The following is a 22,732-nucleotide window of genomic DNA, read 5'->3' on the forward strand; positions in this document are numbered from 1 at the left end:
TTGGCCCCGCCCCGGGGGGTCATTGATTTTCCCTTTATGCATATAGTAAAAACTTAAAAAATCTTCTTTTAAAGAACCCAAAGAGCTAGAGCTTAGATATTTGGCATGAAACATCTTCTAGTGAATGTCTACCAAGTTTGTTCAAATAAAAGCCCTGGGGTCCAAATTGGCCCCGCCCCAGGGGGTCATTGATTTTCCCTATATGCATAAAGTAAAAACTTAACAAATCTTCTTTTAAAGAACCCAAAGAGCTAGAGCTAAGATATTTGGCATGAAACATCTTCTAGTGAATGTCTACCAAGTTTGTTCAAATAAAAGCCCTGGGGTCAAAATTGGCCCCGCCCCTGGGGGTCATTGATTTTCCCTATATGCATATAGTAAAAACTTAAAAAATCTTCTTTTAAAGAATCGTAAGAGCTAGAGCTTAGATATTTGGCATGAAACATCTTCTAGTGAATGTCTACCAAGTTTGTTCAAATAAAAGCCCTGGGGTCAAAATTGGCCCCTCCCCAGGGGGTCATTGATTTTCCTTATATGCATATAGTAAAAACATATAAAATCTTCTTTTAAAGAACCCAAAGAGCTAGAGCTAAGATATTTAGCATGAGACATGTTCTAATAAGTGTCTACCAAGTATGTTCAAATAAAAGCCCTGGGGTCAAAACTAGCCCCGCCCCGGGGGTCATTGATTTTCCTTATATACATAGCAAAAACTTAAAAATCTTCTTTGAAAAAACCCAAATAACTAGAGTTTAGATATTAAGCATGAAACATCTTTAAGTAAATATCTACAAAGTTTGTTCAAATAAAAGCCCAGGGGTCAAAACTGGCCCTGCCCGAGGGGTGTCATTGTTTTTAACTATATGTGTAAAAACTTAAAAAATCTTCTTTTAAAAAACCCAATGAGCTAGAACTGAGATGTTTTGCATGAAACATTTTCTTATGGGTGTCTACCAAGTCTGTTCAAATAAACAAATAAAAGCCCTTGGGTAAAAATTGAGCCCGGGGGGGGGGGGCTATATACAGGTGAGCGACCTCAGGGCCATCATGGCCCTCTTGTTAATTTTGCAGATGCAATTTGAGTTAGTAAATGTCTCAGCTTTAAGAATTATTCTACAACAACCTTCCTGTGTTTGGAAAGAATTTAAAATCGAAGATCTCAAGATATACAGATCATCCGAGGTCAGTACATTATAATGTCATGACAAAATTAAATCTATAATTCTTCTCCATTTTCAAATAATGATTTTATTTATATGTTAAGAAAATAAGGTTCTCTGTAACAAATTGTTAGACAAATAGTGGTTACTATAGTTGAAAGTATTTATATACAGGTTAAGTTGTTGTTAAAAATCTTGTCTGGAACTTTGTAGGTGAATGTATGGGGAGGTATTAATAGCTTCTATAGCGTCCTCTGTTTGTCTGTCCTTTAGTGTTTCCATCTTTCAGTAATAAGTACCCAACTCAACCCAAGATCAAGATTTCACTAAGACTTTTTAAGTATAGTTTCAGAAAAGTACATGGATGCATTTGTCCAGTAATAAATTAAGTCATTAATGAATTGATTCTGAAAAAACTAGACATACTTTTATGGCTCAGTAGAAAATCTTTTACACCAAACCTCAGGTCGATAGCTTGGAAGTGGAAGGTTACACTTGGATGTCAATATAGAACATTGATGGTTGTGCATGGTCAAATCTTGAAATAATTGGGCACACTGAGAATGTCATATACTCCTACCATCGTTCCTTTGTTGTAAGTCAAAGGTCATTGTTCTTTTATTGGGCCCTACTTTTGGAGCATTATTGTCTGTTTTAATGATAGCTCTTGTCAAACTGTCAAATTTGCCTGAAACGACAAATTTCTGAAAGTATGGTCTATTGTGATTTTATGCCCCTTATATTTTCGGGCATATAGACTGGCCCTTATCTATCCTTGCTGCTGGTAAGCTGTCTCTAGACAGGCAGAACGGGAATGTGAAGGCAAACAATTTTGTCCTGTGAACACATTTCTAGTAAATTTTCGCAATAAGTGCCTTGCAGATGAATGTGGTTCTTTAACAGTACAGGATTCACTTTATCTTTAATGATTATAAGAGGAAGTGTTTTATAAATGTTTTGGATGAGTGATTAAGTATTATCTCCTCTATAAATGAATATTTCTATTTTGGATATTTTAGTCAGGACGTCCAAATCCCCTTCCTGCTTGGCTCACAGATACTCCAAGTAAATCTGGAAAGAAAAAAGTTGAGGTAAATTTCATTCGATTTTGTTCACTCTTTATTACACAAACCATATATTTTACTAAGTAAGGATGTTGTTCTTTTTGGGGGAAATGTTTTTTTAAATTTTAATGATAAAGTTTATTTTCTCTTTATACTTAAACCTCTCTGGCTAGATTTATAGACTTTTACTTTTTTATTTCTTTGATAGCATGCTAGCTAATATTTACCAGTATCAGTAATAAGTAAGAGATTGTTTACACGGGACATAAAATAGAATATTGTTTGATTTCCATTCCGCTACCTATCCACAAAAACCGCCGCTACCCAAAAAAAAAATTATTTCCAAAACAAAAATAACATGGACGCAGAGTCTGTCAATGAGAATCACATATTTATAAATGTCTCATGATTTTGCATTGTAAGTATACAAACTCGGATAAATGTTGAATATTTTTTCCTGACTACTCAATCTAAAATGGCATGGTCACGGGAGGGGAAACAACGATGATTTTAAGTTTGGTCTACGCATTTAGAATTGGTCACTTTCACCTTATGCGTGATTTTACTTGACCTCACATATATTAACACTTCAAGATTTTCTAAATCCTTTTATTCCTTTCTTATGCTATATACTGAATAACGAAGTAATTTGTTAATAATTTATTGTATTTTTCAATAGTGGTTTTGGTAACTTTTTTTAATATTAATTGATCAACTCTTTTGTTGCTATGGCAACCAGCCAACAGAGGAGGACTGGTTACCCCCACCAGTTATCAAAAAGGATCCTGATGTAATGGTAAGATACAAATAACACAAGTATTTATAACTAACCTTTTTGTTTTAGCGTTGTTTGTAGAATTAATACATAGCTTTTTTATTTTTTAGTTGTCGGGAATGTTGAACAGCAAAAATATTAATTATAATTACCTCTTACTATTTTGGTAATTGTTGCACTTATAATAAAAAGCTCTTCAAAATTTTGTTGTCATTAAATATTTTGTTTTAGAAAAGTGTCCACCCAAAGCAGGTAAACATTGTTAATGAACAATAAATTATTCTAAGCTCAATAGGTAGGGTACCGAGGCTGCTTGTTTAATCTTGAGCAAGGGGAAATATCTTTCTGACATTGGGTCTCTGAAATTGAATCTAATGGTCATTTATCTCATTTATCTCTCAATGCTAATAAATAAATAATTTTTTATTAGTAGTTTTCACTACTGAGAAATTGGTTAGTATTGGAAAATTATCCACAAAAGCAGGTTAGGTGGTAGGTGGCCATCCTCCAAAATCAAAATATGACAAACTTTTAGTTGAAATAGGGATAAAACCAAATAAGAATAAAAAACGTAACATATGGTTGGTTGTGTATTGTTTTACAGAAAACATAATCAGTTTTATGTTGAAGTGGCGGTTTGTTACTGGTTTCCAATGTTGAATCAAATATAACATATCAGAGACTAATACTCAATTAACAGACGGTTCATAGGTTGAGATACAATCTGTTGTAACTAGATCCTACTTAATTGCATGCTAACCTTGGATAAGCTGAGATTCTTTAATGTAGCTCGATTTTTGCAAGGTATTTTATGCTCTTAATGTCCTTACAGTGATTTAGCAATAGTTTAACATTTAGTGGGGTAAAAGTTCCTAAAATAGTATAGTATGTAATGTTTTCTGCTCATCCTTATACGATTCATCCTGAAATTGTGATGTTTTTTTGTGATAAATATTTTCATTTGCATTCTTTTATTTACGTATATTTGATTTAACAATAATTGAAACAGTGACCTTGTGATAAAGGTGCCTAAAGCTCTCAATAGTTATACTAGGCTCACACTCATATGACAATTGACTGTTGTACAGAGTCTAAGGCTTTAAAACTTTTTCTGAGACCTGTCTCTGAACATTTGTATTTTCATTAGTCCATGTACAATTTGTGCCTGAGGTTTTAGTTTGATCTGAGAAAATGTCTAGGTTTATTTCAAGATGCGACCTTGAGAATGGTTCGAATAAACTACAAACTGTCTTGCAAAGAAAATCAAGCATCAATATAAACAACCCTTTTTATATACTTTTCAAAGTAGTAATTGTGAATAGATTGACAGTCACCTGAATAAAAGCAACTATACCTGTGAGCATTTTCTGCCAAATCCAGTAAACGTTAAAACTCTTTATACTTTAAAACATTTTTGAAGCAAAGTTAGATTATGATGAAAATGAAAGAAAAAAAAGATACTTTAATCTGCTTTTAAACTATTATAATTGGGAGTATGTTAATATCAAAAAGCTGATTTTTGAGCAGTCTATTGCATAGATTATAAGAAGGATATGCAGGTTGACCTGGCTCTATACCACTTGCCCCTCACCTCTGTGGGTTCGAATCACGACAGGGACTTTGGATTCTTTCATGTGAGGATGCTATCCAGCTAGCTTACGGAATGTCGGTGGTTCTATTCAGGTCCCCGTTCGTGCCTGAAATAATGCACGGAAGGGCACCTGAGATCTTCCTCCACCAGTAAAGCTGGAACGTCGCGATATGACCTATACTGTGTCGATGTGACGTAAAACCCAAAACAAACAAATACACAGGACACGAGGAACAGGCCTGTTATTACCTTTGCATGCAATCAGAGGTCTAATGTAATGATCTTTGTTAGAAAGATTTAATTAGAAATATATTAAGTTTGAGTAGAATGTCAAAATACATGTATCTTCTATTTAGAAAAAAATGCTTTAATGTATAGCTTGATTGTAAATATCGTGCACAAAATATACGGCATTAAATGTATACAACTTTGTGTATCTTTCACCTTTATACATATATCAGGCTTATGCCAATTAAGACCACTTTTAAAAAATTGTTTGTTTGCCAACTCGGACTTAAATGGTGTGGTCAGAATTGTTTTCTAACACTTTTCACTGTGTACAGGTTCTCTTACATTAGTGTCAAGGCCACTGTAAATGCAGTTTTTCCAGAAACGTCTTGTACGACTTCATTTTCACAACAGCCACATGACTTTGAGTCGAGTCATAAACCATAAACAGCAGTCACTGCTTAGGGTCTTTAACTCGAGCATTGGTTAAATTTTAAGGTGCTATGTTGACCTTCTAAGCAACCATGGATATTCATTTGAAACGTATTACTTGTCAGTAGGATCATTATTAGAGCCGATATTTCCAACGTGAAATATGTCTAATTATTCCCTTTTGTTCCAAACGTTTAGGTTGAAATTTTGCAATCTTCAAAAATGTAAGCTTAGTTCGTGCGTTAAAGATAACAATCAAAGAGCACTTTTATAGACCCATTACTCTTGCATGGATTTAGAATGAAATATGGCTCTCTGTAAACTTGGAAAATTCCTGCGTCACTTATAACTTACAACTTAAATCCTCTTTGTTGATTCCTACAATTTAGGTTTGAACTGGCAAACAAACTGTAGTTTAAAATGTAACTTTAATAGTGCAATATATTAGATTGTATATGTATATGTTTTTTATCTTTTAAACAATAAGCTTTTAGAATTGATAGATTTCTGTTGTGTGTTCAGTTTCTATAACCTTTGATACTTAACTTAGTTTGTGACATTATGCATCGTGACATAGAACTGTCCATTAGTCAATACATGTTAAAGGAAGTCAGATATCAAAAATCTAAAATTCAGTCACCAACAAAATGTAGTTTGGTACTAGATAGCACCGTGAGTTGTGTTGATTGATTTTATTGATTTATACTGTTGATAGGATACACAACCATCGTGACCATGTTTTTATTAACCATAACCACTTTAAATATCTTATATTGACTTGTTCATCTTATAGTTTTGACACATTTATTTATCATGATTAGAGAAAAAAAATGAAAATGAGAATTGACTAAATAGTGATCAGTGACGGCAAGGACTTTCAGTATAATCTTTGTCTGCGCTGGTCGCTGTGGTCAGAATCTGTGCCGCCATCAAATTAAGCGTTAAAGAGTTAAAAGGACACGCCCAGACTCTTATATACAATGTTTTCTTGCATATCAGACAGGATTATCTACCGTTTACACCGGTGCTAGAAAACTCTGTCTTACTCCCCCCATGTAAGAAAAGTCGCGTGCTTTAAAAGACGTCATTGACGCGCGACTCTTATGAATGAATCGCGTTCTTAGGATGACGTCATTTTTCCGTTATGAATGAAGTTGTATGTTCATACGCTACTATAAGAAAAAAGTGCGTAATGATAATATCAGTTTTCATAATTTCTGTTCCGAAAGAAATTGACATGTTATATCAAACACCGGCTGTTGGTACAGACGGGAATATCTAGCTCTCGGGTAACTGTTTAGCGGAAACTAGGCAGAGCCTCGTTACCGCTGTAAACAGTTACACTCGAGCTAGATATTCCGGTCTGTACCGGTGTAAGATTCTTATAAGATGCAATATACAAGGAACAAGATGCAATATACAAGCAATCTTACTGCAACCGTATTGGTAAATAGTCTTATTATTTGGTTGAGTTACTAGCTTGAGTGCGACCCAGTTGCCTACTGTATATTGGCAATGGTTTTAGAATTAGTGACCTAGAGATAATTAATTACTCTTGTTGGTAAAAATTAGATATATCAATTTTAAACAAAATAAATCGTTATGATTTGCTGAACTAAATTTTATTTTGTTAATTAATTTAAATGTCAAGACGGTTTTTACATTTGAAAGGATTTTTAAATATCAAATGTTTTTAAAACGCTTTTTATGTGTATTTTTTGCTTTAAACAGGAGGTATGGGACATGGTAAGAAAGTTATTGTGCTGTATATAATCTTGAATACTGATTATAAATGTATTTTATTTACTTATTTAGTAATATAAGTAAAGCATGTTTTTAGGCCGCCAGCTTTTCAAAAGATGTGACTGTAATTTATTCAGGGGCGCAGCTTCCTCCCTATATGCCTTGAAACAGTGGACTACACAATGGGAAAATGTTTACTTTTGTGTTTGTAGTTTCCATTAAACATAAATACTTGAACAATTTACATGCACTTGATAGTTAATCTAGATTCAAAAAGAGGCGTTAATCTAGAGGGGAGTGATGCCCCTGCAGTTTTTTCTTCACAGAAATTTTAACCTAGCAGACTACCTACGCGCCTGATATTGCCAGTTTTACTATGCAATTTGATAAGAAAAAATATATCAGTCATATAATAATACATTGTTTAAAACTCATTAAAATGCTTGTGCTGGTCCCAAAAGGATTGTTCAATTATTACAAGTGAAGTTACTGTTTAGCTTGTTAAATTAATAGGTTGGCAGTAAAGCTTTATGTTTCGAATGATGTATTATCTGGGAATAAGTTTTAGCTAGTTTATAGATCTTGATGCTTGTCCTGGCTAAATAGTGAGTGCATATAAAAGGGGTAGGAGGAAAATGGTCCTCCTCATTATAAAATAAACGAAAAAGATACTATTCCAAAATAAAATAATATTGTCTTTCTTGCAAAGAATATAAACGGAAGCTCATATACTGGCTAAACAGTATAACCTCTAAAACTTTGTGTGTGTAAGCATTGTCTTAGTGAAAATATTAAGTTGTACATACTGTGATGTTATATGCATAAAATTAAGACGTTCCATCCATTAAAGGTCCACTATGCTCAGGAAATGCTTTAATTTTTATTTCTTAAAAGCTTGTAATTAATCAAAACGCCTAAGCGTTTCTTTTTAAATTAGAAATAATTTAGCAGTTGGTAAGTTTACAATAAGTCAAAGAGTAAAGGCAAAATATTCTGAATAATCATTGGCATAAGGACATAAAGAAGGATGTAGCTCTTATGTATACTGATAAATTGAATGTCCATTATATCTAAGAAGAGGACCAGTTTTATGGATAGTTTTGAATCTCTTGCCTCATGCTCAGGATTTTAGGTTTATTCTATGTGAACTATTTAATAAGCAGATAAACAGGAATCTAAAGATTTTGAATAATGTTGTTTTTAGGAATGTTTCTTAACCCGAAACCTGATGATTGTTTTAAAAAGGACTTATCAAACTTTGAGTTTTGGAACTGTCTACTATCAAATTTTTTTATTATCAATATGAAATTTTAAAAGTTTATCAATTAACAGAACGTACAGTCTGACGACTAGGCTTTGTACTGATGGAAAAGGATTATCATATTTCAGTCCCAATAGGCTAAGGTTTAAGAAATATCAGCAGAATAAGTAAGCTTTGTTTTAGCATGTCTGAACCTTTAAAATCAGAGTAAGTTAATATTACTTGATATATAAGTAATTCTTTATTTAGTCTTTCTTTTACAGTGTTTTAATTCATTTGACATATTGTTTATTTCATACACATATATGTATATTTACAGGGGGTAACAAACCTTGAAGCACTGTCATCAACATTACAACAGTTATGGGCTTTATCTGAAGAGGTTGCAGCTCAGCAAACAAATCGTGCACTTGGGAGATACGAGGTAATACAGTTTTTTTCTTCTCAGTCAGATGAGACATGTTCTGTCCCTCACTGCAGAAAAATGGGAAGAACATTATTTAACTTAGCTCGTTTGTTCGACTTTCCAACGTTTCTTATTAGCTTACCAGAGCCGAAGGCTCAGGGTGAGCTATATTAGTATCAAAGGGGGATGCTCCGGCGTCCATCGTCCGTCTTCATGCGTCAACAATTGTCTTCTTCTCTGAAACTACTAGGCAGATTTACTTCAAATTTGGTCTGTAGCATCCTTGTGACAGTCACACTTGAATTTGCTCATGTCATCCCAATTGGCCCCTTTTAGGGGTCAGCAGAGCTAAAAATAGAAAAAACCTTTAAACATCTTCTTCTACAGAACTAATGGATGGATGATCACCAAACTTTGTCGGTAGCATTCTTGGGTAGTCTTTTATCAAGTTTGCTCATATGAATTTGATTGGCCCCTTTTAGGGGCCGCTATAGCTAAAAATAGCATAACCTGTAAATGTCTATTTCTACAGAACAGATTGATGGATGTTCACCAAACTTTGTCTGTAGCATTCTTGGGTAGTCTTTTATCAAGTTTGCATATATTATTTTGATTGGCCCCTTTTAGGGGTCTCTAGGGCTAACAATAGAAAAACCTTTAAACATCTTCTCCTACAGAACTAATTGATGGATGATCACTAAACTTTGTCTGTAGCATTCTTGGGTAGTGTTTTATCAAGTTTGCTCATACAAATTTGATTGGCCCCTTTTAGGGGCCGCTAAAGCTAAAAATAGAAAATGTCTATTTCTAGAGAACTAATTGATGGATGATCACCAAACTTTGTCTGTAGCATTTTTGGGTAATCTTTTATCAAGTTTGCTAATATTATTTTGATTGGCCCCTTTTAGGGGCCGCTATAGTTGAAAATAGAAAAACCTATCAACGTCTATTTCTACAGAACTAGTTGATGGATATTCACTTAACTTTGTCTGTAGCATACTTAGGTAGTCTTTTATTAAGTTTGCTAATATTATTTTGATTGGCCCCTTTTAGGGGTCTCTAGGGCTAAAAATAGAAAAACCTTTAAACATCTTCTCCTACAGAACTAATTGATGGATGATCACTAAACTTTGTCTGTAGCATTCTTGGGTAGTGTTTTATCAAGTTTGCTCATATTAATTTGATTGGCCCCTTTTAGGGGCCGCTAAAGCTAAAAATAGAAATACCGTTAAATGTCTATTTCTAGAGAACTAATTGATGGATGATCACCAAACTTTGTTTGTAGCATTCTTGGGTAGTCTTTTATCAAGTTTGCTAATATTTTTTTTGAGTAGCCCCTTTAAGGGATCTCTATAGCTAAAAATTGAAAAAAAACCTTTAGATATCTTCTTCTACAGAACTAATTGATGGCTGATCACAAAACTTTGTCTGTAGTCTTTTATCAAGTTTGCTCATATGAATTTGATTGGCCCCTTGTAGGGGCCGCTTAAGCTAAAAATAGAAAAACCTTTAAATGTCTATTTCTACATAACTAAACCTTTGAACATCATTTCCTATTGAAATAATTGAGAGATGATCACCAAACTTTGTAGCATTCTTAGTGAGTCTTTTATCAAGTTTGCTCATATTAATTTGATTAGCCCGGTTTAAGCTAAAGCTTAAATGCCCCAGGTCATGGCATTTCTTCAAATTATTGTTTAAACATATTTTATGCTCAAATTTAATATTAGAATATATTGACATTCCAACACTGAAAAGCAGTTGTTTCTGGTGAGCGACTCAGTGCCATCATGGCCCTCTTGTTTATTTACCAAAACAGATTCAAATATTATGTAGATGCCCTTTAAAGACGTCTTGGATGTTAGGACAATGCAGTAATGGTTAAGGTCACTGGTGCTAAAATATGTATATATGGGTGCTTACTTTGAAAGTATCAAGGTCAACATTCAATAAAAAAAACTTGCATAAACTTTTGCATATACGCACGTCTTTCCTTTGCTGACGATTTCGATTTATGCCTATGACTAAAAAAAGCTTTCTCTTCTTTTCCTTAAAGCTTAATCGATAATATGCATTTGACGTCATAACCAGGAGTAACGCACATTTACATTTCTGTATATTTACATTTTTATTGTTTGAAAAAGTTCAAAACCAATAGGTTATTATCCATACAATCAGAATCATTCGAGATATCACATCGTTCAAAGCATTTTATCTATGGCTTAACATTGCCCTCTACCCTTCCTGAAATTGGGTATGCGGGCCGAGAACAAATTAACTACTCTGCAAAGCTCCTAACACCAGTCTTAATACCTAGTTAAAACCCAGTTACCTTGCCAATCTCTCCTATGGCAGGTTCTAATATCACTGAGGACTTTTGATTCTATCCTTGGTTTAAGCTTAAGCTCTCTATATAGCTCAAAGAAGGTCAGTGGTTTTACGCAAGATCTTAGTTGTGTCTGGAATAAATGAAGGGACAACTGAGATCTAAAAAAGTTTGGTAGTTCATATAACCTTTGTAGTAGGGAAACGTTGAACCTTTTTATTAAACAAATGTGTGGTTCAAACACTTAAAATTGAACTTATTATTGTTATTATTATTATTATAATTGTTATTGTTATTGTTGATGCTGTTGTTGTTGTTGTTGTTTGAAAAAGACAAATGTTTTAAAAGAGTAATTAATATATTTGATTTAGATAATTTGTGCAATGTAGAGGACTCCATTTTCTATTAAATTGTAGTTAAAATCTTGTAATAGTTTAATGTCTTTATTTTCAGGTAGACGGATGTTATGAAATTAATCTTTTATCATATACTTAGCACAAGTGAAGATTTGTTCCGGAATGATTCGAACCGTGCAGATATGGCCGGACAGAAGATGCCATGGCTATACGGAACATTCGTTTATATCTATATCAAAAAAGATATAATTCTATGACACACATAATCATTGAATATAGACTGTAGTAATCAAGCAAAATTTCATTAAATAAACAGTCTTAATATGGAATGATACAGCTGTTTTAGTACATCTGATTAGTTCGTTTGGTTAAGAATAATGTTAAATGACATTAATAATGAAATATTATCTGTTTAGAAAACTCTTTTATATGCTCTGTGGTAATAATAATTGATTGTTTTAACCTCGGGTAAAGAGCCTGCATAATGGTAAAGCCACACCAGGCCACATTTCTTTAATTGTACAATTTTTGGCTTTTAAATTGTAATGTTTATATGTAAATATATAAATGTATCAAAATATGATATATACTACATTGTTGTATTTTTATTTTTTAATGGCTTATACTAGTTAACATGAAAATCATTGTTTCAATTAAAACGGTTGACATTAATAAATGTTGTTAACCTATTATGTGGTGATATCTGGTTACTTTTTTTCCGTAAGTTATTGAGGATAATTCTTACCAAATCAAAAACAGTACTTAGTCCTAAATTATAAATTAAGCTTGATAGGTTCGAGACAGGGAGATCGAACAAATTGATCAGTGTCCAAAACCAGTCTTATTCACAAGTATATATACAATTGATTGATTTTTAGTAACAATGGCTTGAACAAAATTTAGCGCAAGACATACAGATAAAGTTACATGTTTAGAATAAACACCAAACTTAAATAAAACATATGTTAAATTATATCTTAATCCCTCAAAGCATTTAGAAGGAAGTTTTGGCCAGACAAATATTTTTCTATGACCTCTTTTGACATGTCAAAGATGGATATCCGTCTAGCATTAATAACATTGTTTTCAATGAAATCAGTAGCTCTGCATATTATTAATTAGTCTAGCTTGAACCGTGCCGAGTGTTTACCCTTCAGACTAGTAATCTAATAATCGCTAGCCTCATAGATTCAAACTTCGTCAGGGGCAAGTCGTTGCCAACAGCAAGAAACTTTACCCTCATTGCTGGTTAGTTCCAGGAATGGATTCGAAAGTGTGTTTATAAGCTAATAGCTTCCTGCACAATCGAATTAAAATAAATTCTGTATAAACCAAAACTGTGACACTCAACATAATGAAGAGTCTGGTAAGACTGCTCTATACTGGTTACTTTTAGTTCTAGCAGGTTAAGATTTAAGAATTAACAAAAGTGTAATGTTATGTGGTTTTGTATGTGAGTATATCACAAGTAGACAAACGTATAACTCAAATGAGAAATAAGATACACAAGTGTGTTCTATGACTACAAGTTTAATACTGAAGATAATCTCTTAACAAGAACTGTTGGACTACTTTCTAAGCATGCGCATGTATACATTTATATAAACAGTCTCATATTACATCTCTCTTCTTTTAATAAAAGCATTTGATTGTATATCATAACAAACAGACATTCAATATTAAAAATATGTTTTAAAAGTTTAAACATTGATAATATTATTGAATCTGTTTTAGAAATTATTTTAGCTATTTCATATATAAGTATAATTAAAAGCAATCATTACGAACTAATCTATTTATTTACACAATGATCGTTTATCAGATGTATAATCATCAGTCAGTTTACTTCTGATAAGTATCATTCTGATAACGAGTACTAGGCTTTACAATTCTCCCAGACCGTGTTACATAATTACCACATGTGTTAGCCAGTGGTTGAGAGTTAATAGAAGGGTCACTATTTTGTGGGAAACTTTTATCAGGTAATTTGATCTTTTGTGTGCACGATGAATCAAGTGCATTAGGGAGAAAATCGGTTATTTGATTTTCTTGGGTTTTGATTAGGAATTTCCTATTGCGGCAGTAAATTGTGCCATTTTGTGTCTTTACATTGTATGACCTTTCTCCATTCTTTGAAGTAACCTTTCCTGGTACCCATTTTTTACCAAATTGAATACGAACTGAGTCATTTGCTTGAAGTGGACTTAGACTTTTTGAGTTTTTATCAAAATAATATTTTTGTTTTGACTTGATTTTCTGCATTTTTGATTTAACCACTGATGGACTAACTGTCTGGGGCTGAAGCCTTTTTTCAGAAATTGGAACTACAGACTTTGTCCTTCGTCCCATTAACAACTGATTTGGGGTGTAACCACATTCTAAAGGTGTGTTTCTGTATTCTAAAATACATACATATGGGTCTTGCCTAGATTCTTTTGCCTTAGTTAAGGTTTTCTTAGCAATCGACACACCCTTTTCAGCCATTCCATTTGACCTACTATGATATGGTGATGACGTAATGTGAGTAAATCCCCATGATTTCGCGAACTCGGCAAATTCTGCTGACGAAAATTGCGGTCCGTTATCACTCATGCAAATATCTACAATTCCATATCGAGACATATGTGCACGAAGTTTTTGTATTACGGTATTTGATCGAGTATCTGGCAAATAGTCAATTTCAAAGAATCGACTATAATAGTCAATTGTTATCAAGTAATTCTTACCATCATGAGTAAAAATATCTGTGCCAATTTTCTGCCACGGTCTATCAGGAAACTCATGACTTATAAGCGGTTCATTTGCATTTGAATTACGATGCGAGAGACAAGTACTACACTGTAAAACAAATTCTGTGATTTGTTTAATCATGCCGGGCCAAAAGAAATTTTCTTTCCCACGCTCAACCGTTTTGTTTACACCAAAATGCCCAGTGTGTATTTGACCTATAATTTCAGAGCGGAGTGATTTTGGGATAACAATTCTTTGACCTCGAAATATAAGACCATTTTCATAACTTAGTTCATCCCTATGGTTCCAGAACTCAAGTATATCTGATGGGCACATTGATCTTTCCTCTGGGAAACCTTCAATGATTGTTTGTTTTAAAGTGAGCATTTGTTTATCACTGCTTGTTATTTCTGAGATATTTTGCAATCTTTGATCGGTGAAGTGGAGTTGTTTACATACAGTGTGCACATGTGTGTCAAGTCCTTGAACTACTTCTGACTGCGAATCTGATATACATTGTCGAGATAGGCAATCACTGACCGGGATGTGTTTGCCTGGAACCTAGATAACTTTAATGTCGTACTTCTGTAATTGTAATAACATTCTCTGCAGTCTAGGTGGTGCGGCTGACAATGTTTTTTTTATTATAACAGCGATTGGTTTGTGATCTGAGTGTACAGTCACATGTCTCCCGTATGTGTATTGATGAAAACGAGTACAACCATACAATATGGCTAATAACTCTTTCTCTATTTGAGCATAACCCTTTTCAGTTTCGGTTAAACTTTTCGACGCATATGCAATCGGTCTGCCATTTTGCATGAGACACGTGCCTATTGCGTCCTTCGAGCTGTCAGACTCTAATGTGAGTGGTGCTTTCGGGTCATAATAACCTAACACAGGTGCTTCAGATATCATGTGTTTAACCTTTTGAAAGGCTCTATCATGTTGCTCTTCCCAGCAGAATTCGACATCTTTTCTCAAGAGGCTCCTGAGGGGAGCTGTCGCATCCGCGAGATTTGGCGCAAATTTTGCAAGGTAATTAACCATACCTAAAAATGTTTCTAACTTTGGCCTCGTATTTGGAAGACCTATTTCGCTTATAGCTTTGACCTTGGACTGGTCTGGTTTAAGACCATCCTTGCTTATTACATGACCGAAAAATGGTACTTCTTGTACACCAATTTTGCATTTATCTGGGTTTAATTTGACACCCTTTTCTCGTGCGCGCTCAAGCACGTGCTTTAGATTTTTATCGTGTTCTTCCTGTGTGCGACCGTATACAAGAATATCGTCGACTATTGCAGTTGCGCCTGATAATCCTTTTAGAATTTCGCTTATTTTCTGCATAAATAAGTCACCGGAAGCCGATATACCAAACGGAAGTCTAAGCCATCTATACCTTCCGAACGGCGTGTTAAACGTAGTTAGCATTGACGAACGTTTGTCAAGCTGTAAGCCCCAATATGCATGCTTTATATCAAGAATATTGAACATTGATGCCGCGTTAAGTTTTGATGTAATATCTTCTAAAGTAGGCATGGGAAAATGCGGTCTACCTATTCTCTCATTTAATGTTTAAAGGTCAAGGCATATTCGTTATGCCCCAGTTTCGGGTGTTTTCTATAACGACAAAGGAATTAATCCAATCAGTAGACTCCTTGATTTTTGTGATAAGCTTGTCTTTAATCATTTTGTCAAGCTCTGATTTTACACGTACTCTTATAGCAGCAGGTATTCTTCGTGGGGGTTAATAGTCGGTACTGCATTTTCCTTGAAATGTAAACTGCAGTGATCATCAATAGTTCCAACACCAGAAATAGGTCATTGTATTCATTTATGACTGTTTCTCTGGTCAGAAATGTTTTATTTTTATCATTTGGGAGGGAGTGTTCCACAGAAAATGTGAGCTTAAATAGCCAAGGTTCAACGACGTTTGTAAGCCTTAGAGAGGGGATGCATTTCTATCTACCACATAAAACTTTGCAATCATTGACTGATTTCCAAAATAACAAGTCAACATGACTGTTCCCAGGATTGAAAGTGCTTCACCTGTATATGAGGTTAATTTGCAATCAGGGGCCTCAAGTGGGGTACTTAAATTCAGTTTTTGAAATTGTTGCTTGGGCAGAATGTTTGCAGCACTGCCAGTGTCAATTTTAAATGATATTGGGCATTTGTTTGGGCCAAGACAAATTTCGGTTTTAACACAGTCTGGAGAATGTAAGCTAGTACTCACCGTATTAATTGAGTATCCATCAACTGTATTGCACAAGTTTTCTTCAATGTCACTATTGTCCCCTATTTGATTGACACTTATAGCGTTTTTTTGTGATTTGCACTGCTTTGAAAAGTGATTCAGTTTGTTACACTTATAGCATGTAGCCCCCTTTGCCGGACAGTTTGTTTTTTGGTCATGTCGCGTGCCACAACGCCCACAAACATTTTGTGATCCATGTCCTTGCATCCTTCCCGTCTTAGTGGGTCCATTTGCTGATTGTTTTCTTCTATAATGCATTTGCGTCTTAACAGCGTCAATTGGTTGTTGCGCGGCTGCCCCCATGGTTGCCATCTGCTTTTGGCAATATTCGTAATTCTGTGCAATTTGTATTGCCTTGTCTAATGTTAATTTTTCGCCTTCATTTATTAGTTTTTCACGTACTTTGGAACTATTACATCCAAATACAATTCTGTCTCGGATGTTTTCATTTTTGTCAGTGAATTGGCAATCTGTAGCTTTGTTTCTTAGCCTCGTCACGAAAGCGTCAATTGAGTCACTTCCTTGAATCTCGTTCATAAACTGATATCTTGCGAATATCGGATTAAGTTTTGGTTGCACGTGATCTTTATACTTTACATAATATGTGTTAAGCTTTTTGGCGTCTTCTGCACTAAGGTCCCATGTTCGGTACACTTCTCTGCCTTCGTCACCAATCCATAGCAATAAGTATGAAACTTTTTCTTCCTCTGATTTAGATTTAAGTGGTCCAGAAAATATTAGTTCCACGTTCAATTTAAATTTTTGCCACTGTTCAATTAAATTTGAGCTTTGCCAGTTCATTACTGGTGGTGGAATGCCACTAAGATCCATTGTTGTTGTTGTTTATAAGTTTAAATCACTTTTAACTATATTATTATAATTAATCCAATGTTTAAAAAATTCGGCAATATTTCTGACACCATGTAATGTTATGTGGTTTTGTATGTGAGTATATCACAAGTAGACAAACGTATAACTCAAATGAGAAATAAGATACACAAGTGTGTTCTATGACTACAAGTTTAATACTGAAGATAATCTCTTAACAAGAACTGTTGGACTACTTTCTAAGCATGCGCATGTATACATTTATATAAACAGTCTCATATTACAAAAAGTACACGTTGAAAATAGCTGCATAATGTAAAAAAAAAATAATCAGTACTTGCACATTTAATTGAACTCCGGAGTTGGTTTTTCAGACCTGACTTCATGTTCACAAAAGATCAAGGTACAAAATTAATGTTTAAAAGGTGTCTCATAAAATATATCATATATTTAATATTCAATTATTTTGAATATCAACCTCATGAAATTCATGAAATCTTAAATTGACTAAAATACTATAAAAGAAATAAATAAATGTAAAAACTTTACAAGATATGGGCATTTAAAAATTAATACATGTACGTATTGATCCATAATTTGATCTGTTACTGTTTAAGTCATTATTATAATTTGTTCTTTTATCATTATTCCTCAATTTTAATTTTGTTGCAATTAATCTTTATATCTATGTACCATAATGATTTAGCCCTATACGATAAATAAAAGTTTCATACAGCCACCAGGATCATTTGATCTTGATCCTTTCTGTTTTTTTTATCAGGGTCAGGTGTTTACTTGGGGCATATCTACCTTCATAACTTTAATTGTGTCAGAGAATGTTTTCTTTGGCTGAGTGGTCTCTACTTTGTAAGTAGGAAGTGGCGAGTGTTAATCAATTAAACCAATTAACAAGTAAAACGGTTTCCTGCGGTGAACATTTTGATGATATAAAGATATTTCATTTAACTATTTTCAACATTATTTTGGGGGGGGGGGGGGGTAAATAAACGTTTGTATCAGGAATATAGTTGACAATAATCGGTCAATATAGAAGAAGGTCTTTGGAAACTGGTGACCGTTGAAGACCGGAGAAGGTCGAACATAAAAAAAATATTTCTTTTTAAGAAAATGATTAAATAGGCCTCCAATTTTATGAATAATTCCGAGCAAAAAATAAATAAAGTACACACACAAGTTTACGCAGAAAATATCTCTTTTTATTATGGCAGATGCCACTACGAATATTTTAATTTTGTGGATTTTCAGTATAAACAATTTATTGTTTGTAAAATTTGAGATAGATATTAAAGAAACATTGATAATTTTCAAACACATCTTTCAAGTTTGTCTACCTTAAACGGTAAAATAATTATAGAAAATTAGAAATATCACGTTATAGTTTTTTGTTCTCAATTAGGTATAATTCGGACTAATTCCCTACAGGTAAATCCGTAACGTACCGGCAACCGGTATTTAGCTAGGTTTTCGAAAAGGTCAATTAACCAATCATATACGGTTTACAGATCACGTGCTCCTCCATGTACCGAAAACAGGTGACGTGCTCCTCCATGCCTCAAAAGTTAAACGCGTACCAATACCCTGCGGTCTGGAAACAAAGGATTTACATACCGGTTCTTTCTTTTTTACCGATTTCTAAAAAGAAGTGACAAAAATGATAAAAAAAATGGGGTTTTAACATTGATTAACATAATATTTGGCCAATCTATAGTTTTGAGGGAAACCATAGGACCACTGACACACATTATATCAAAGTATTATATGAGTGGCGGTGTGGACGAGTAATTAATGCATTAAACTAGTAACCTAAGAATTGCTGGCTGCGTGGGTTCAAACCCCTCAAAGGCATAATTTGTCACCTTAGTGCAATAACGTAATAAGTGCTTCTAAATTTAATAACAGTTAATTAGATATTGCACTAAGGTAACGATATGTTTGTTTCATTTAATAGAAACTTTACATTCACTGCTTAGTATGAGATTTCACATATACGGACTGATCTCTTTTGAAAACACTCGATGAGTCCAGGAGACAATGAAGTTTAGTAAATCAAACCGTTGTGGGATATTAGTGATAACCTCTCAAGCATTGGTTGTTGTACTCAGGTTTAAGGCTCCCACGTTTACATTTTTTCGTAAACATTTACACGATTGCTAAGAGATCAAACGGTGGTACTTCTATGTACTATACTACACCATGTATTCGAGTCGCCAAATGATGACTTACTTTCTATTTTTAATACATGTAGAAATAAATGATGTTCAGGGCTCATCAAAATTGAGTCGGCACACATTTTCTGCATTATATCTCCATTTCGCTCTTTTGAAAGTCTACATTACCAAAAATGTATTATGTCACACGGTAATGCCGTGTGGAGGGTTGTAAACATCCATTTTCTGTTTTTTACTTTTGGAATAAATCAATTAGAATTGACATAATTCATGATTACAGGCAATGATTAAGATATTTTGTAAGACAATATGGTCATTTCGATTAAACGGTAAAAAATATCATAAACGTTTACGATTGAATAAAGAAACGAATCCGTTTAAACGTGTAACCCAGGGTCCGTTTGTGCCTGAAATAATCCTCAGGACACATGAGGTTCTCTTCCAGCCAGTAAAGCTGAAAGGTCGCCATATGACCTAAACTGTGTTTGTGTGACTTTAAACAAAAACACAAATAATAAATAAAATAAGGAAATAAATAAATAAAACAAAAAAATTAAACATCGTAAACCTGCCTACCTTCTAATAATAGCTAGCTGGCACTGTCTGGGAATCGGGAAGCTGATGAATCGTGTCCTTCACCTCAATTAAAAACACATTTTCCCACCACTAATCTGGACTCTATACACACGACTGTGCTTTCGTCCCCGGATCAAAATGCTATAACCAAGTCTTGTCGGACATTACTATGCGATCAATGAATTTTTCGCATTAATGCCCCGGTCACATATTCACGGATAATGCAACGGAAGAGCTACGGTCTAATCGTTCACGGATTGCTACGGAAATGTGAAATTCCGTAGTCCGCTACGGTTCCAGTACGGACACACAACGGTATGAGTACGGAATCCGACGTATTTACCATAGAAAGCCCCCTGAGAGACACGGATTGCTACGGACCGACACGGTTTGATACGGAGCGACACGAATCAGGACGGACTCACTACGGTTACACTACGGTCTGCTACGGAATAAGCACGGGTTAGTACGAATAAGTACGGTCTGATACGGAGAAGAACGAATTGATACGGAGAAGAACGAATTGCCACGGATCTATACGGAACTAAAACATCCGTACACAACCTCTTGCATGCTCATTTTCAAAATGCCTCACAAGAAAAGAACACATAGAAAACGAATTGCAGAGTTCAATGATTTTGGCGGAGAGGATTCGGCCTAATCGCGTCCGACCCCCGAGACACATCTTGTCCGATTAAAGTGAATTTCTTGCAGGACGCTAGATCCTTAACAAGTTCGGACATGAGAGCCTCATACTAAACATGAAGCGGTCTTCGTAAAAGCACTTCTCTAGCCCACCATCTCGTCTGTCTTCTCTTACCTTATTAGATATGGACTAGTCATCATTAATGAAAAATGTGAGTCAATACTGCTTCTCTTTTAATTTTAAAGTTTGCTGTTCATGATACAATTACATTAATTATCGTGAATGTTTATGTTTTAAAAATATGTAAAAAGCATCTTATTATCACTCAAGGGCCAGTGTCCGAGGCTTATGAGACACTTCGTTTTATGTACATATTTACTCCAATTTCACAATCCAATGTTTGTAAAATATTTTACATTAAATGTTATTCTATTACTTATATGAATTCTAGTACGATATTAATATATTTTGACCTCTATGCATGTCATCAAGCAGCTCGACCACTGCCTCCGCATACTCTGAGCCAGTTCAAAATAAAATTGCAGCCAGTAAATGGCAATTATCATTTATTAAATGTTCTCACAAATATGTCTGTTTTTATCAAGAAGATACTAGTATTTTTTACCATGATACTTAATTCATCCGTACTAAACAGTGGTGGACCGTACTATTCCGTACCGTTTCGTGTTGCAACGCAATAAACCGTAAAAGACCGTGCTAATCCCTGCCTCTCCGTAGTACAACGTATTACGATCGTGGCTTTCCGTTACAATGCCGTATTTATCCGTATTAAAACCGTAGCTTATACGTAGGGTAACCGTACAAATACGTAGTTCTCCGTACCAAACAGTGGAAATCCTTGACAAGTTAGTGGACTACGAATCAGTACGGGCTAGTACGGTTTTCGTACGGACTAGTACGTATCAGTACGGTTTAATACGGACTAGCAGGGATACGCTACGGTTGATTTTTCCGTAGCAAATTTTTGTGCATGTTCAAAAATTGTCAAGGATCGCTACGGATATACAAGGACTACTACGAATGATTACTGTTACAAAACGGAGAGCTACTGACCAGTACGGGTAGCTATATACGGACGATGCCGGAATTCATCCGTGGCTCTTCCGTGGGCGTATTCCGTGAATATGTGACCGGGGTATAACGGTCAAATTTTGAGACAAATTTGTTCGAGCAGCGAGCCCAGGCCCCGTGTTCACTAAAAAAGGATCAAGTGATCTGATTTTATTAGTCCACTTCCGGTTTACCGGAGAGGACTTTAGGTTTACCCTCCGTCCGTCCGTCTGTCAGTCCGTCCGTCCGTCCACGAAACTGGATCCCGCGATAACCTGAAAAGTACTGAAAATATTTTTATGAAACTTGATATATGGATAGATGGCAGTATGGAGATTATGCACGTCTTTTTCTTTTCTTCCTATGTTAAAAATTCTGGTTGCTATGGCAACAAATAGGCTGAAAATGTGGCAAATTTTACACATAAAATGGATCCAGTGATAACGCAAAAAATACTGGAAATATTTTTATGAAACCTGAAATATGGGTAGATGGCAGTCTGGAGATTATGCACGTCTTTTTCGTTTCTTCCTATGTTGAAAACTCTGATAGCTATGGCAACAAATAGACTGAAAATATGGCAAATTTTACACATAAACTGGATCCAATGTTAACGTAAAAAATAATAGAAATATTTTTTTGAAACTTGTAATATATGGGTAGATGGCAGTTTTGAGATTATGCACGTCTTTTTTTTCTTCCTATGTTGAAAATTCTGGTTGCTATGGCAACACATAGACTGAAAATATGGCAAATTTTACACATAAACTGAATCCAGTGATAACTCAAAAAGTACTGGAAATATTTTTATGAAACTTGACATATGGGTAGATGGCAGTCTGGAGATTATGCATGTCTTATCTGTTTTTCCTATTTTGAAAAAATATCGGTTGCCGTGGCAACAAATAGGCTAAAAACATGGCAAATATAAATATAACAATATTTGTGATTAGTCAAAAAGAGCTGAAATTTTTTATGAAATTGCATCTTTAATTCAAGAGTTATCTCCTCTGTAAGAATTTTGCTTTTAAAAATGTTACATTTTGGTAACAGGGATGTTTCAAATATTAACTTTAGAGTGTTCTTCAGT

At 34.5% G+C, this 22,732-nt stretch overlaps 3 protein-coding genes across 4 annotated transcripts; 1 reads left to right on the plus strand and 2 right to left on the minus strand.

Moving 5' to 3' along the window:
* The first annotated feature begins 1,068 nt into the window (after nucleotides 1–1,068).
* On the plus strand, nucleotides 1,069–12,005 carry LOC132748176 (nicolin-1-like). Of its 2 annotated transcripts, XM_060737733.1 has the most exons (5): nucleotides 1,069–1,182; nucleotides 2,180–2,251; nucleotides 2,964–3,020; nucleotides 8,574–8,678; nucleotides 11,440–11,996. In XM_060737733.1, exons 1-5 carry the CDS (start codon nucleotides 1,072–1,074, stop codon nucleotides 11,479–11,481), a joined length of 387 nt encoding a protein of 128 aa, XP_060593716.1. In that variant the 5' UTR covers nucleotides 1,069–1,071; the 3' UTR covers nucleotides 11,482–11,996. The 2 variants fall into 2 exon arrangements, with proteins under 2 accessions (XP_060593716.1, XP_060593717.1); XM_060737734.1 differs by lacking the exon at nucleotides 2,964–3,020 and having other exon boundaries at nucleotides 11,440–12,005.
* A 1,179-nt stretch (nucleotides 12,006–13,184) lies between these two features.
* LOC132748166 (uncharacterized protein K02A2.6-like) lies at nucleotides 13,185–14,459 on the minus strand. The gene has a single exon (XM_060737716.1). It carries the CDS (start codon nucleotides 14,457–14,459, stop codon nucleotides 13,185–13,187), a length of 1,275 nt encoding a protein of 424 aa, XP_060593699.1.
* Nucleotides 14,460–16,017: 1,558 nt separating this feature from the next.
* LOC132748167 (uncharacterized) lies at nucleotides 16,018–17,163 on the minus strand. The gene has a single exon (XM_060737718.1). It carries the CDS (start codon nucleotides 17,161–17,163, stop codon nucleotides 16,018–16,020), a length of 1,146 nt encoding a protein of 381 aa, XP_060593701.1.
* Between the last annotated feature and the right edge of the window lie 5,569 nt (nucleotides 17,164–22,732).

Source organism: Ruditapes philippinarum, unplaced genomic scaffold, assembly GCF_026571515.1.
Source record: "Ruditapes philippinarum isolate M1 unplaced genomic scaffold, ASM2657151v2 ctg3175_1_1_1_1, whole genome shotgun sequence".
Lineage (NCBI taxonomy): Eukaryota > Metazoa > Mollusca > Bivalvia > Venerida > Veneridae > Ruditapes > Ruditapes philippinarum.